General features: G+C 46.0%; 2 protein-coding genes across 6 annotated transcripts in view; one reads left to right on the top strand and one right to left on the bottom strand.

Annotated features, from left to right (window-relative positions):
- The first annotated feature begins 1,067 nt into the window (after positions 1-1,067).
- On the top strand, positions 1,068-4,536 carry arpc5b (actin related protein 2/3 complex, subunit 5B). The gene is made up of 4 exons (XM_026147989.1): positions 1,068-1,366; positions 2,413-2,485; positions 2,782-2,958; positions 3,476-4,536. The coding sequence occupies exons 1-4, from the start codon at positions 1,227-1,229 to the stop codon at positions 3,536-3,538; spliced, it is 453 nt and encodes a 150-aa protein (XP_026003774.1). The 5' UTR covers positions 1,068-1,226; the 3' UTR covers positions 3,539-4,536.
- Positions 4,537-7,594: 3,058 nt separating this feature from the next.
- hmcn1 (hemicentin 1) overlaps positions 7,595-16,381 on the bottom strand; it is an 87,328-nt gene continuing 78,541 nt past the window's right edge. For 2 of the 5 annotated variants that reach the window (XM_026146195.1, XM_026146196.1), the window contains 21 exons: positions 16,046-16,315; positions 15,743-15,913; positions 15,480-15,650; positions 14,883-15,053; positions 14,609-14,779; positions 14,345-14,515; positions 14,045-14,215; positions 13,826-13,969; positions 13,547-13,684; positions 13,336-13,457; positions 12,630-12,867; positions 12,471-12,533; positions 12,212-12,331; positions 12,001-12,135; positions 11,801-11,914; positions 11,574-11,699; positions 10,732-10,860; positions 9,382-9,750; positions 9,115-9,234; positions 8,863-8,989; positions 7,595-8,618 (listed from right to left, as the gene is read on the bottom strand). In XM_026146195.1, the coding sequence (XP_026001980.1) occupies positions 8,252-8,618; positions 8,863-8,989; positions 9,115-9,234; positions 9,382-9,750; positions 10,732-10,860; positions 11,574-11,699; positions 11,801-11,914; positions 12,001-12,135; positions 12,212-12,331; positions 12,471-12,533; positions 12,630-12,867; positions 13,336-13,457; positions 13,547-13,684; positions 13,826-13,969; positions 14,045-14,215; positions 14,345-14,515; positions 14,609-14,779; positions 14,883-15,053; positions 15,480-15,650; positions 15,743-15,913; positions 16,046-16,315 (3,608 nt within the window). In that variant the 3' untranslated portion in view covers positions 7,595-8,251. Of the gene's footprint in view, positions 8,619-8,862; positions 8,990-9,114; positions 9,235-9,381; positions 9,751-10,731; positions 10,861-11,573; positions 11,700-11,800; positions 11,915-12,000; positions 12,136-12,211; positions 12,332-12,470; positions 12,553-12,629; positions 12,868-13,335; positions 13,458-13,546; positions 13,685-13,825; positions 13,970-14,044; positions 14,216-14,344; positions 14,516-14,608; positions 14,780-14,882; positions 15,054-15,479; positions 15,651-15,742; positions 15,914-16,045; positions 16,316-16,381 lie in introns of those variants that run through there. The other 3 variants (XM_026146197.1, XM_026146198.1, XM_026146199.1) reach the window with 3 other exon arrangements.

Below are 16,381 nucleotides of genomic sequence, written 5' to 3'. Positions count from 1 at the left end.
CGTTCAACTTCTTTCTTTCTTTCTTCATCATCATTTTTTTCAGATATGAGATAAGATTAAAAAAGAGAGAGAATAATAAAAATAAACAAAATAAAATCAGGGCTGTAAACACTGGTAAACTGTGGAGAAGTTTATAGGGGAGACTGGGGACAGCTGCAACGAGGGACGGTTACAACTGTCCCCGGGGTTGTGAACTACAATTCTTTTATTCAAAAAAAGAGAGCACCTGATATCAGATGTATTTATCTTTGGCTGTCAGACAAATGTGTTTCATCTATCAAAATGAGTTTGGTTTAGTCCAAACTGTCTGGGAATAACCTACAAGTCCAAACGTAGAATTTTAATGATGATAGTGATGACTTTGCAGCTTACTGACTTAGAAATTATTCACAAAGCAGGAACTCCAGCAACACTTGAGGGAAGATGAACAACTTTAATAATAGACCAACGCGTTTCCGCTTGTGGCCTTCATCAGGGTCATAGTAAAACATTTTAAAATTGCTTAAATACAAGACAGGAAACAGAATTTTTTTTCAAATTAACCAGTCAAAACTTCATAGATAGGTAAGCTGACATATAATAGGTAGGTACTGGTTAATTTGAAATTTTTTTCTGTTTCCTGTCTTGTATTTAAGCAATTTTAAAATGTTTTACTATGACCCTGATGAAGGCCACAAGCGGAAACGCGTTGGTCTATTATTAAAGTTGTTCATCTTCCCTCAAGTGTTGCTGGAGCTCCTGCTTTGTGAATTCTTTTATCCTCTCCATGCACCTTGGAAGCAGGTGAAGTTGTGCCAGAAAATTATTTTTGCTGACTTAGAAATTAAGACTATTCCACTGCTCAAAATAAAATAAATAGCTGCAGAATTTCATTTTATTTTGCAATGTCATAGTACACTGTGACAAAAAGTGATGCAAATTAATTAAATACTAAAGTTGAAAATCTTAACATAGCCTGCTTAGTTTTGTTGACCGCGGAACTATTTCTTTGGTTTGAGCTCCCCCTGGCGGTGAGAACAGAAACTGCAGCCACGGGGCGGCATTGAGTCAGCGGAAGTCAAAGTAACGGCGAGGGAGGAAAGAAGGGGGAGGCCCGGAAGTCGCCTGTCTGCCAGTGACAGCCCACATCAGAAAAAAGCACTGCAGAAATAATTTTTAAAAAAAGGATTTGCGCGCGAACGCTTCTGCTTTTCGGTTTAATATAAATCACCCGAATCGCCGCAGACATGTCGAAGAATACCGTGTCCGCCCGCTTCAGGCGAGTGGACGTGGACGAATACGACGAGAACAAGTTTGTGGACGAGGAGGACGGAGGAGAAAATCAGATGGGTCCTGACGAGGCAGAGGTGGACTCGCTCATCAGACAATATCCTTTACGAGATTAGCTAGCCCGCCCGTTAGCCTACACGGCGTGCTGAATGAAAGTGCCGCGGTGGCCTGTGCAGTGTGCCCGTAAGGCTCAGATTTATCCGCACACTTCACTTAGCTTTCGGGGATGCTAGCTGCATGGATGGGCGTTTAGCTAGCAGGCCAGTCACTGCCCCGACTTGCCTGACAGTCACATTCCAGGGATTGCGCTCCAAGATTGAACAAGCGGGCGTGCATCACTTTTACTGAGTTCACCCTCCTGCCCAGGTCTGCTTTCTCCCTGATGCTGCAAGTGCATTTTAGGGTGTGGTGAACCCGGCATCTCGCAGAGGGTCAAAAGAGCTTTGTAGGCCATATAGGGCTCGAAGGCGCTCCACTTCCCCATTGAGCAACTCCTCCCAGCGCGTGTTACAACAGCGAAAACTCAAAACATCAAAGCAAAACCCAGTCAAGCAATCTTGAGCAATCGCTGTATAACAGAGATTTGCTGGTACGGTAGCTCTTGATTTAGTCACGCGAGAAATCTCCCCGTCTGTGTCTGTAGGGATCAATATGCATATTCAAGTAAATGACTGGAACCTGAACAGCGTCACTGTGGAAGCACTCAGGCTTCAGTCACTTATTCGTACAAGTGCTGTTTCCCCTGTGCCTGAGCAGTTTTGCTACCATGGACTGCAATAAGGTCGAGCGTCTTTATGAAGCATACTTACGGCTGATTAGTGTAGAAAACCACCAATCAGGAGACTGAGCAATGCTGCAAACAGAATTATTTGGGGGGAAATGGAGCTGTGGAAGGTGTTTAATACATTTTTCATGATTAACAGAGCTGCGGGGCATGAATGCATTTGTATTATTCAGGCAGTGAACTGCTCATAAAGCTGATTTAACTGAAAGACTTTGTGCTTTTAAAATTGGACTGCACTGATTGTGCAGCTTGTTGTTCTTTATGAGAGACGAAGGCAAAGGCTAGTTTCTAATTTTCTTTACATCCGTTGTGATGGAGGGTGAGTCTTTGCTGTGCTGCTTCCTTAACCTTTCCTGCACAGGAAATCTCACGGAGGCTTTACACGCAGTACTGAAGAACCCACCAATCAACACAAAGAACCAGAACGTCAAGGTGAGCTCGGTTTTCCTCGTCAGTAAAGCTTCAAGCGCCAGCACATTTTAATGCATCACTTTGAGAAACTTCAGGTTCTTGATTTGTAGTATAGCAGTGATATTTGGTTCTTCTTAAGCTCTCCAAACTTAAACAATACAGCAGAAAGTAGCAGATCTTCAGCACCTTATAGCTGAGGTCCTTTCAGGGTGTGTGCGGCTCAAGGTCCAGTGGTCGATGATTTCACAGCCAGGTATACGAACTGACTGGAATGTGTAGCGACTCTGGCCTTCAGCCGTCTGCTCTCTCCTGGCCAGGACCGTGCGGAGGGTCTGGTGCTGAAGGTGCTCAGCTCCTTCAAGAGCGGTGACATCGAGAAAGGCGTTCAGTCTCTCGACAAAAACGGCGTGGACCTGCTGATGAAATACATCTACAAAGGCTTCGAGAGGCCGTCAGAGAACAGCAGCGCGGTCCTGCTGCAGTGGCACGAAAAGGTAAATATTCCCACCTCACTGTGGGATCTCCAGCGTCTTCTTGAGCCAAAACAATAGACAAGTTCAACTTTTCCCGCAATGATACTCGTTCCACTTTGAAAACACCCAAAGGGTCAGATAACTGTGTTTCTCAGCTTCTAAATCAAACAGTTCTAGACGTTGTGCTTTAAACTTCATGTTCTTAATCTTCTTGGGTTAAAAACATACAGATTGGGTCATTATTCTGTCTGATACAGCAGGTTCATGTGCACGTAAATTAGGGGTTAATAAATGGTCCAAGCCGTCCAAGTCATTCTCACACATGCGCTACAGCCTGGACGTGGTGGCAATAATGTTTATATCGCACGTTGCGTTACATTGAAACTCAGTGTTCAGAAGACAAACCTGCAGAGGTTTGCAATGCAGTGAAAGCAGCACAGAACAATCGAACAAATCGACAGTACTTAAGTGTAAGAAAACGATTTTAGTTGGTTTATTATGATCATCAAAAACAGTTTTTCTCTTTCTGTGTTCTCAGGCTCTGGCAGCTGGAGGAGTGGGGAGCATCGTCAGGGTACTGACGGCGAGGAAGACGGTGTAGAAGACGAGCAGCTCACTCCACATCCCTGACAGAGAGAGGGGGCGGTGCTCTGTTTATGTAACAGATGGCACAGGGACTAACAGGAAAACCAGATTTTTAACCCAATGAGATGTTTTCAAGCCAAGACTTTATTTCCTTTTTTTTTTTTTTTAAGTACAGTCTGGCTCATATTAAGTTAAAAATGGGTTTTCCTGTGGAGTCCCTGCACGGTCATAGCTTAAATCGTACTCCTCACAGGGCGCTACAGATCATTTTGTACCCGTGTGTCTGTGCTGATTCCCCGACCTGTTAACCTTTATGTCTAGGTCATTCCTGTGCACTGTGCCCCCAGCGGTTCCCAACTTACAGAGGTAAATGTTAGTAAAACTGCTCATGATTGAATTGCATAAAGCAGGGCTGTTGGTCAAAACCAGTAGAAACCAGAGCGCTCCCTGCTGGTCAGAAAGGTCGGGTGGCACCGCTGCGCGCACACGTTCATAGGAACAAACATGTTTTTCCATCGTCCACCGAATGTTTCAGGGATTTTATCTGTGAGGAAACTCTGAGTGTTTGGTTTCCATCGTCAGAGACTTCCAGATGGAATAAAAGCCGGGCTCCGCCCCTCTCGCTGTAACACTTGAGCAGCGAGAGCTGCTTGAAAAGCACAGTCACGCACAGAGGGTGGTGGATTTGCACTGGAGGAGGGGCCGGGGGGATTCATCCATCTATCCCCTCGTGCTGCCCCAGTTAAGGGTTATACTACCCACGATGCATCTCCATCGCCACTCTATTAATCCCACTTTGCTTGTGACCCCTCTGCTACTGAACAGGGCATTGATGCGGCTCTGCTGGTACTGTTCATCGCAGCGTCTCTGGAAAACGCGCCACCCAGAGAACGTGCGCTCACACGGTTTTGTTTTGTTTAAAAAACTTTTTCACTATTTAACAGAAAAACATTAATCTAGGATCAAACATCTGCTTTGTTTTATTGTTTTGAGTGACGTTATTTTCGCCTCCACTCACTCAGTTAAAAACACCGTTTGCAGGCCTGACACGCCGTTCGGTACGATGATGCGTTTTCTTCTTCTTCTTTTTTGTGAACTGACGGGGAATTAATAGTTTAAAGAATAGATGATGTATTTTCAGTATTCACTTTAGCATTTCATACCTGACATTTGTTTTTCCAAGGTTTCAGGAATTTTGTCTGTGAGGAAACTGTTTGGTTTCCATCATCAGACTCCCTGATGGGATAAAAGCCGGGCTCCGCCCCTCTTGTTGTTTTTTTTCTATTTATCCTGAGAGTTGGTCTAATAATAATAATAAGACTTTTCCAACACATTTTACATAATTTTCATCCACCTTATTGGGTAGATGACATGTTGCCAAATGTTTTATTTTCGCTTTCATGGAATAACGTTGCTTACATCTGGGATTTAGTTCGGAGCTCGTGTGTTTAGAGAGTAAGTGGTGGATTTTATTACATTTTATTTTGAAACCATGCAGTATATATGAGCATGAAAGAAACGCGTGTTGCGTGAGCTTTGCTCCGAGTGCAGACGTGATGATAGCTCCAGCGTTCGGTTCCTTTCCGCTCGTTTTCAAACACGGAGTTAAAGTTACTCATAGATTTTTATTTATTTGTTCTTTTTTTTTTTTAAATATAAAACACAAGTCACTACAGTTGTGTTTTTTTTCATCACCAGTTGATATTTAGACATGGGTTGTCATGTTTGAATACTGTCATCAGTGACGATGCATCCGGACATCAGACACCTTCTCTAATGCAGTAATGACTAGATTTATGAGCTTCGTGTATTTCTAGTCGGCGATGCTCTTCTGGGTGAGAAGATGATGGAGCGCACCAAACTGATGTACAAACTGCCTTATTCAAATGTTCCTTTTTTATGTTTGTGCTTTTGGAAGAAAAACAACAATAAATTAAAATGTGTGAATGCTGAGTCTTAGCTGTGTTGTGATTATTTTGGATTGTGTCACAACTAAGCGACCAAAGTTAAATTTTTGAGTCAAAGATAAAGACAACGGTTGAACCGTACAGGTACAGAAATTAGCGCACAACGTCTGAGAGACACTTTGGAGTGACTGTACAACATGATAGATGATGCTTTACAGCAGAATATAAACTTTATCACATTGTAACAGCCCAGAGTCAACAATTTAGCAACTGTATGATGATGTCATGTCAACCTGACATCAAAGACCTGACAGGGACTAGAAAGAGAGCAGATTTCTCCTGTTTTGGCTTCCTGTTAAATCCAGAATTCAAAATCCTGCTCCTCACATACAAGGTCTTAAATAATCAGGCCCCATCTTATCCTAATGACCTTGTAGTACCATATCACCCTATTAGAGCACTTCGCTCTCGCTCTGCAGGCCTACTTGTTGTTCTTGAGTACCGTAATTGTCGGGCTATAAGCCGCTACTTTTTGAACCCTGCGGCTTTTAGTCAGGTGCGGCTTTTCTATGGCTTGTCCGTGATTTTTGTCATATCGTAAGACGATTTGTTTTGTTTGTTCCGCTGTTGTACGGCACTACGTTGCCTGGCGGAAGGGCATGTGATCAGACACACAGTATCGGGGTTCAAGAGTGGTATGTTGGTCACATGTCCATCCGCCAGGCAACATAGTGCCGTACAAGTAGCGCGAAAAACAAACTTCAAAGTAGCGCTACGCGTTCAGTGGGAGGCGTGGATGACGAGCGGCGATAAACTTGCGAAAAGCAAGTTATGCTCAACTCCACCGGTGGAATCTGACAGCGTGGAAAAGTGTGGAAACATCCACGATCACCAACGGATTTCGAAGGGCTGGACTGCTGCATGATGGAGAGGAAGACACCGCCACGGCCCTTCTGAGGGTGTTCGACTCTGACAACGAGGATTTCTTTGGTTGGTTTTGAAAGTGACAACGAAGGAGAGAAGCTGAGAGTGGATGACGTAGCCATCCTGAACCTGTTCGTTTCCGACACTGGAGGAGAGGACTTTGGTGGTTTCAGTGCGCAGGAAGAAGAGAAAGATGGTGAATGACTGACTTTTCTTCTTGTTAAAGCCTTGTCGCTGCACCTGAGCCTGAAAGGTAGTCCGAATCCATTTTTCTGGTGTGCTGTAGGTTACTGTTATGTACTACATTTGTTACTCATTTATGAAGCACAGTACATGTTTTGTACTTGTAATTACCGCTACTTGTACATATACCTAAAAAGTTATGCAAATATGTACCCATAACTTGTTTTTCGAATTATTAATAAACTGGAATGTGTTTATTAGGCTGCCGGGGATTCCCATGATGCATTGAGTTTTTCCTTTTCAGTCACCTTTCTCACTCACTATGTATTAACAGACCTCTCTGCATTGAATTATATCTGTTATTAACCTCTGTCTCTCTTCCACAGCATGTCTTTATCCTGTCTTCCTTCTCTCACCCCAACCGGTCGCAGCAGATGGCCCCGCCCCTCCCTGAGCCTGGTTGAGCTGGAGGTTTCTTCCTGTTAAAAGGGAGTTTTTCCTTCCCACTGTTGCCAAAGTGCTGCTCATCGGGGGTCATATGATTGTTGGGTTTTTCTCTGCATCTACTGTACAGTATAAAGCACCTTGAGGCGACTTTTTTTGTGATTTGGTGCTATATAAATAAAATTGAACCAAAACCTCTGTGGAAGATTTCCAGGGCACTCCTGAATCTGTGCCTTGAAGAATTCAGACAGTTATGAAAGCAAAAGCAGGTCCAACCTATTATCAACAAGGTGTGGGTGTATAATCAACAACAGCATAGCTTCAAAATGATTTACACTATCAAACATTTGTAAATGTAATAATTCAGATGTAATAATTACTTTTATTTGATATTGCACATGATTATCATTAATCTTCTTTAACTGATAAGGATACGAAGAATCTAAAGACTTCACGGCAGACGGAGAAAACTTATCTCTGAATGGCCTTCGAGTGTATCTGTGATCAGAAGCTTTGCGTACGGCGCTCGGGTCCACGTGTGGCACGCTCCGTCAAGATCGGGGATGTTTTGTGCAGCAGTGCTGTGCACGCATATATAATTTGTAAAATCAGCATTTATCTATTCATATTCGATTTTTATTACAAAACGGATACGGTACGTACAAGTGTGGCATTACATTATGAGAAAAACATATGTACAAATCGTAAAAAAATACATCTTGGCACCAGCTGTTGGGTGGATCATCGCGCTGGTGACGTGAGTTTCTGCCTGAGGCGTTCGTGCGCCAGTACCTGAGCACCAAACCCGAACAGTGACGCCTCCACTTTGGCAACTGATGGCGCAAAAGTGGGACCCGTCTTCCATTTTTCGTGTTCGAGCCCTTCCCAAAGAAGTTAATAATAGGTTGATGTAAATGAAAGAGAAGCTAATATGTTGTACTCTCTGAACCGGTGGCGTTTCGGTTTGGAAGAGTCGAATCTAACGTGTCTTATAAATAAGTCTGAAGAGTCAGGAGATGACTGACTGAGAGGTTTGGGAGGTTTCCAGGGATTAGAGCTGATAAATAGTTGGTAAGTTTCCTCATGTAAACATCAGGCGTCCTACTTCCTTACACCTTCGGGGCCGTATGCACCCGCTGGCCTCTCGCACACACTCGATAATCTTTTTCCAGTCTGTTTACTGATGCGGTCGCATCCACTAACTCTCACCATGCCACTTTTTGCAGCACTGCACTCAGAGGACGCAGCCACTCGGGTCATTTAAAGTGTTTTCAGTAGGGGTAGGCAGAGACAGCGATGTAGACGATGAAGGTCGTCTGGTACTCGATGCCTCCGTCTTCACTGTAGGACAGGGCTCGGACCTTCATGCGGTACGTGTGGGGCTCTCGTAGCGGCCGCGTGGTGAACAGCACTCCCTTTAGGTTCTCATCTCGCAGAGCAAACGGCAACGCGAAATCCTCGTCCACCACCAGGAAGGAGGTCCTGGGGTGCATCACTCCATCCTGTGTGTAGGCCACCAGCCTGATGAGGTCCTGGTTGGCTGCGATGCCAAAGGGAAGCGACAGCAGCTTGTACTCCAAGGCGTACGGGCTCAGTGCGCACTCCAGGTCATTTGGCTGGCAGTTTCTCAGACAGAACCTACAAAAAGAAAAAAGTTAATTTTGGTTGAATATGGTGCTGGTGGGCCCAGGAGGCAGAAAACAAAGGTTTGGTGTAAAGGCGATGTGAGAAGCCCAAAGAAGAAGGTTTTACACAGAAATCTGCTACAATTTGAAGAGAAAACAACCCGCCCCCGTACTTATATCTGTAGGATATGATAAAATATGATCACTTTGTCTCAAAGTTCAGAATGATCAGGTTTCATGTATGTGTGCAGGTTTACCCTGTGACCGGGTCCCTCTGGTAGTTTGGGGGACAGGGGGTGTCAATACACTGGTAGCTTCCTCTCGTGTTGAAGCACATTCGATTCACTCCACACTGGATGTTCTGTTCCAGGCACTCGTCTGTGTCTGCGGCAGATACAGCAAACAGCTACAGTAAGCACAGGTCACACCTCGCTTGAGGGTAAATTGCATGAGTTCCAGTGAACAGGTGGATTGCCGGGTAGACAAAGCGAGCACACCGAGGTTCTCACCTTGACAAGTCTTGCCATTGGTCATGAGGCGGTAACCAGCAGGACAGAGACACCTGTAGCTTCCTGGTGTGTTCGTGCACTCGTGCTGACAGGTGTCCCTCACTTCACACTCGTTGATGTCTTTTTGATGTCATGCACACACAAAAACAGCCACAGAGGGATACACAGAACATCAGTTTTCCAGACCCCACTGCAAATTCTCAGGCAGTAATGAAATGCTGAACTTTCCTCTCCCTCATCTCAACCCTGCCTCTTCTCCATAGTTACCTAAGCAGCGGTGACCCCTGGGCTCAAAGCCCTGCTGACAAGCGAGGACGCCCTGATGTGAGGAATGCACACGCGTCTCTCTGCGGCTCCGACTCCTGTAGCGCCCCGACGCGGGGGCTGCGTAGGAGTGGTAGCTCTGGGAGGCCAAGTTGTGGTAGAGCATCTGGCTGGAGCCGCCGCCGGGGGCGGACTGAGACGTGCGGTAAGTGTACGAGTAACTTTCGTAGCTGGGCAGCCGCTCAAGCCCAGCGCAGGACTTGCCGTCCCCCAGCAGGTGGCGCCCAGGAGGGCAGGCGCACTTGAAGCTGCCGGGAGTGTTGATGCACTGGTGGGCGCAAGGCTGCGGGAGCCGCTCACATTCATTTACATCTGCCCTCGGCACAGAGAAAGACCAGCACCAAGAAAAGGTGGATAAAAGGTTGGAAATGATGCAGAAGTAAAGAAAAAAGAACAGAGTGATGAGAGGAGCACAGGAGGAGGTGCAGGCCATGAAAGAGGAGAAGGATGAGGGGAGAAAAGGGGATATGCAAGTTACCCCGCTGTATAACAATACATTTTCATGTCAGGGACACAGAAATGTATTGAAACTACAGGTTTAATTTGAATGAGAGAATCACTCCATCTCATAAATAACAAAAATCATAATTTTCACATTTTATCTGAAGAAGTACATCAGATATGAATTATGTTAAAAAAACGTTCCCAGTTCATTCAGACAGAGTGTTAATGTCCCAGCAGCATCAGGGTACATACGCCATCACAAAGCGACGCCAGGAAACAGCCAGCCCCAAACATAAAGGTGCTGGAAACACTTTGATAGATCCGAACTGGAGGGAATGAAAAGGAGGAAGTGACAGACAGAGCTGTGAGGTGACGGTGCTGGTCTTTTTACAGTTGGTGTTTTATGTATTCCTTTCCCTCCTTCCTGTTTCCCTAACAGCTGTCTAACACCGTAGCATCATCTTGAGCTGGCAAAGCCTCTGATATCATGCAGCATTGTTTCTTGACAAAAAGCAAGATTTTTTTTTTGTTTGCGTTTAATAGAAAGAGTTAATCAGCTGTTCTCAGTGAAGCATTTGGTCATGTGAGCAAGCAGTGGCGCGATATGATGACAGCAGCTTTTTAGGCTTTCTGCAGAAGTGAGTGAGTCAGCATCAGAAAGAAGAAAGTGCATTTCTTGAAGCAAGCAAGCTGATGCGAAACATAAGGAAAGAGCACTGCATTTTTATTTTACTGCTCAGGATGTTTCATGCTTGGCTAAGTAGCCCAAAGTAATCAGAATGACACAGCAGCAATGAGGGTTTGATGTTATACCGCACTGGATTCAATTCAAGGCAGAGAGACACGTACCGACGCAGGGCCGCCCTACTCCCTGGGATCTGTAACCACGGGGGCAGGTGCAGTGGTAGCTGCCTCTGGTGTTCTCGCAGATCTGGTTGTATCTGCACTGATGGGTACCGTCTCTGCACTCGTCAACGTCTGCAACAGGCCACAAGAGACGAACATGCATCATCTTATTAATCACAATATGCTAATCAAAAAAATGCAAGAAACACCTTTTAATTAGAGGCTGGCATCTAGTCGGTTAAACTTCTGGGCTATCGATGTGGTCAGTTACATAGCAGAGGGGGTTGTTAATCAGTCTCAGCAGCTTTGGTCTTAATGAAATTAACAAGAGCTGCAAACAGGAAGGGTTTCACACATGGAGGCCTCTGACTTTCCCCCCTCCTTATATTTCCTGACTGTTTTTCACTAGTTTTGCGTTTGGCTAGGGTCAGTGTCACTGCTGTTAGCGTGACGTGATACATGAACCCTGCAGAGGCTGCATTGTTGTCCGGCTCCTCCAGGACGACACAGAAGATACCAGAAGATTTACAGTCTCCCAGCTCAGTTTCAAGAGCATGGAGGAGAATCCAGGAGACACACAGTTACCCTGGGAGAGCTGGACAGGGCCGTAGAAGATCCTTAACCCATCAGCGGGACAGGAAACTGCTACTTTGTGTGGAATTTTTTCATTTCCAGGCTTGAATTCAGCCCTCTACCTTGATCCTTCCACTCCTAACACATTACCCAGTCTGTATCGGTACAGATATGCTGCATGATTATTTCCCCCCACTGAGAATAGATGTGTTTCTCTACATTTTCTAAACAGCGTATTAGTAACTACTCTACAGTACTTCAGTAGCACTCACCCACACATGTTCCATTGCCACCCTTGGTCATACCACTGGGGCAGAGGTCAATACAGATGTAACCACCGCGAGTGTTTTTACACTGCTGATCAGAGCGGCAAACCCTCTGCCTGCACTCGTTGATATCTGCGGTGAACAGAGGAAAAAGGGAAGTTTGTGGCTCCAGGTTTAGTGATAAATTGTCTTATTTTACGTAGAACATCAATGGAGAGGAGCGCCTCTCTCACCTATGCAGCGCCTGTTCCTGAGATGAAATCCTGGCTCACAGGCGCAGCGGTAACTACCGACGGTATTCAAACAACGTTGATTACACGGATTTGACTCCAGGCACTCGTTCACATCTGAACAACACAAACATGTCCCACTATTATTAGAAAGTCAAATCGATTAAAAAGGAAAGGAATGCCCTTTACGTGTACAATCAAACCTGTACAGCTGTAGCCGTCAGCTGTTCTCCTGAAGCCACGCCCACAGCGCGTGACGCATCTGTAAGAGCCGATGGTATTCTCGCAGTCTTCTGCGTCGTGGCACACATTCCCACCTAGCGAACACTCGTCGACGTCTAGGAGAGAGGAGAGAAGAGGCTTAACGGTGATTTGCTGCCGCGTCGGGTCAGTAGGCGGCGGAGAGTTTTGTACCCTGACACGTCCTCCCGTCGGCTGAGATGGCGAGGCCTCGGGGACAGGAGCAGTAGTAGGTGCCCATCGTGTTGTGGCAGGCATGTGAACACGGATTCCCAACCTCACATTCATTCTCATCTGCAGCACAAAGATAAACACGAATACGAACAATCAGAAACGATCAGATGTTCTAATTATGAATCCATGAATACATCATTTTTAGGTGCAGTTTTTCGTGGTTTGGGGGTAAGTATACGTGTGTTGTGATTAGCATTACCTGCACAGTAAGGCCCGGCAGCCACCAAAGTGAAGCCACGAGGACACTGGTTACTGCGATCACCTGGAGTCACGTTAACAAACTTTAAATTTCGCTTATGTTTGGTGAAAGTGCAACAAAGTATTAGGCAATAGAAGTTGAAACATCTTTTGCGTTCACCTTTGGAGATACTAGCTTGTATGCTGTACTCCAACACCTCCTCCAGTGGGTGGTAGTGTGCACTGATGGCTGCGGCCCTCAGCGTTTCCACCAGGTAGGGCATCTTCCCCTTGGACGGGTCATAGGAGACAGTGTGGTTCCAGGTGTAGGGCACACTTTCCTTGTCGATGCTGAACATGCGAGTGGACAGAGCGTAGAGCTGACCCGGTCCCGTCTGGATGTAGTCCTCTGTGTAGTCCTGGGAAAAAAACACAACAGAACATTGTGCATTTTTATTATTCAGTTTGGCGTCTGTCAGCTGGACCTTAATTTTAGTTTGTTTCCTTGCAATGTGTGACATTAGACTTTAAATTGTTTTTATTGGGTTAAACTGAGTTATTGTGCGTTTATATGAATCTATGAGGTATACAAGACGGGGGACTTGATTTGCTGGTGGGAAGCTTAGAGATGACATATGGCTAAAAAAGAGAGAGAGAAACAAATAATGATAAATTGATGTTTTCTAAAATAGAGGCGTTCACTGTATTCGATTTCCAGTCTTTTCTATGGTTTAAATTTCCAGAAATGCAATAAAACCATTTTGTAAATATACATGAACTGATGTGTTTTGGTTGTAAACAGGCTGATAAGCATATGCATATTTCTTTCAGTCCCTATATTAGTTTATTAGCTGGCTTCATAATATTCCCATTGCCTATTTGTGTACCTTGATGCCAATGAGAGCATGTGAAGGCAGCTGCAGGATGTGTCCGCTCACAACGATGTCCAAAAGCAAAGCGCCGTCAGAGTCCAGACCCCTGACGATGTGGGTCATCCTCAGGATCTCGCCTGCCAACACGCAGTCGCGTCACATATCTTTACATATAAACAGCTGTTCAAAGATTTCATGCCTCCGTGTTGAACCCATGAAATCCTACCTGTGGCAAACTCCACCTGCGTCTCCCGCCTGAAGATACCTCCTGTTAGCGTGTAGCCGTTGACCGCCTCTCCTACTTCATGCGCAGTGGTCCAGTAGACGGGGTTCAGGATGGAGATGAGCTTCCTCATTGCAGGACCTTGAATCAATTTAAAGGTCTTAGATTTATTAGGAGTTCAAGAAAACAGCTGACTTTTAGATGGAGGCAGGAATTAGAGAGCATCATACAACATCTAAAAGCAGAACAGTGATACAACCAACGAGCTAATGGAAAACTGACCTAACGTCCTCGGTACATTAGAGATTGTGGCTTTGATGATTCTGCTGCCAAAGCTGTCGGTGATGGTGGCATTGAGGATGGAGACGCCGAACTCGATATCGTTAATGTTCCCTATGATGCTTCCTCGGGCCTTCAGGGGCCCACCTGATCAAAAGAAACGTGTCTTTAAATGTAAATACAGCAAATGAACACAGAAGCTTTTTTTAAGAGATACGTTACCTGGGCAGGCCTGAGTGTTGCACCTGGACAGCTGAGTAGAGTCTCCTGGACACGGCCGACCACCGTCACTTGGAGACGGACCGTCACAGAGCCGAACACGTGTCCTCTGTCCTCCTCCGCAGGAAGAAGAACATTCTCCCCATGGCTGCCAAGAACCCCAGGTACCATCAACTGCAAAATACAAACAGTACAGGTGTACACATCAACACACAAATCACGGCAATGGAGCAGTCGTAGGGGTAATTTAGTCTTACAAGGGAACCAATAACACACGCCTGACCGTGCCGCAGGCTGACTCACCGGGGCACTTGACGGTGCTGCATCTTTGTATCTGTGTATCAGCACCTGCACAAGCTCTCCCACCGTAGGCGGGTCTGGGGTTGTCACAGGTCCTGTAGCGCCTCATCTGACCTCCGTTACATGTCTTGCTGCAGCTGCCCCAGCTGCTCCATGGACCCCAGTTACCACTGACTAACACACAGAAGTGCAAAATGACAGATTCACAAAAGAAAAGATGCAGAAATGAGCGTATCTAAGCAGTCAGTAGCAGTTCAGGTATCTCACTGGGGCAGGGGTCGCTGTTGCAGAAGTCGATTTGCACGTCGTTGCCCTCACACTGTCTGCCGCCGTGCTGAGGGGCGGGGCTGGCACAGAGGCGTGTCCTCTGTCTAGTACCCCCCCCACAGGAAACACTGCAGGCTCCCCAGCTCACCCAGGACGACCACTTTCCATCCACTGGAGGACACAAAGTGTATAAAACTGAAATCTGCTTCGTTTAACGAATTCCTAAATCCAGGCTGGAGCGGAGATTTTTCTCGAAGCATAATCGCGTCCTTACCGGGACAAGGCTTCTCCTTGCACATTTGTGTTTGGGTGTCTGTGCCCACACACTGTGACCCATCGAACGCTGGAGGAGGGTTGTTGCAGAGACGGATCCTGGACTGCACGCCCCTACCGCAGGTCTCGCTGCATGGGCTCCACGGTAGCCAAGAACCCCAGTTACCTCCCACTATAAGAGCATAAACCTACAGTCCATCATACATATATGTATATACACAGCAGAATAAAGCAACACAGTGCTGCTAGAAAAAAAACCCCAACAGATCTGCAGTTTAACAACAGGAAAAATTCATGGAAATCAGAAAAGAAAGTTTAATTAAATTTGGAAATGACATAAAAAAACATTCATATTTGTTTCATGAATATTATTAGATCTGTTTGTCCACACAGGCTAGCCTGCTACGTGAAGTATAAGTAGAATTAGGCAACAAGTCAAGATGTGTGCAAACGCCCAAAGAGCTGGAGTTTCATCAAAAACTAGAATATTAAGATATTTATACTTTAGCAAACACCCTCAAATTAAAGTTCTCTTTAATGACAGTGGTTCTCTTGTTTTTAACTGTGTGTGCCTGCGCATGCAAATGCATTTCCTCACCTGGACATGGCCTGACCCTGCACATGACCACGTCCACTGCCTTCCCCTCACACGGCCTGCCTCCATGCTGAGGCGGAGGACTACTGCAGGTCCGGACCCTGGTTCTGTTGCCCTCACCACATGTACGTGAACACTCCTCCCAGAGAGACCATTCTGACCAGTTACCATTCACTGTGGAGGGACGAGAGATTTGGTTCCGCATGTGACATTTGCACACGGTCTCCTTTGTAAACACTTGGTTCTAGGCCCTGTTTCAGTCTCACCTGGGCAGGGTTTCCCCTGACAGCTGCGTGTCTCTGTGTCTGATCCTGCACAGTGGCGGCCTCCGTTGGCAGGTAAAGGGTTGTTACACTGCCTGAGCCTCTTCTGGTTACCAACACCACATGACACACTGCAAGGACCCCACTCTGCCCACTCCGAGAAGCCGCCATGGACTGACAAGAACGTTAATTAACTTTGGCACTTGGCGTTAGGTCCCTTTAGACACCAAAATATTGAAAGCATGCATATGGACCGATTTTGCCATTTCTGAATGCAGATGTAAGAATAAACTAAAAACTGCTCACCCCGTATGGTAAGAGTGACCTTGACCAGCACTGATCCAAGCAGGTTTCTTGCCACGCATTCGTACTCAGCTGTGTCCTCCTTTTGCGCACTGATGATCCTGAGGGAGCCATTAGATAAGGCAGAGAAGCGGTTGTTGCCCAGAAGGGGGCGCCCCTGGCGAGACCACTCTATCATGGGCGTAGGCTCACCCTCCGCCTGACAGTTGAGCACAGCCGTGGTTCCGGCATCCAGCACCGTCTCCACGGGTTCTACAATGATTGCGGGTGCACCTGGAAGAGCAGCGTGCTTCTATCACATCTATCACTGCTACAAAAACGCTATAATTAAAAGTGCTG

Source organism: Astatotilapia calliptera, chromosome 17 (assembly GCF_900246225.1).
Source record: "Astatotilapia calliptera chromosome 17, fAstCal1.2, whole genome shotgun sequence".
NCBI classification, from domain to species: Eukaryota; Metazoa; Chordata; class Actinopteri; order Cichliformes; family Cichlidae; genus Astatotilapia; species Astatotilapia calliptera.
The sequence above is the reverse complement of the archived record's forward strand: the minus strand, read 5'-3'. Positions and strand labels throughout refer to the sequence as shown.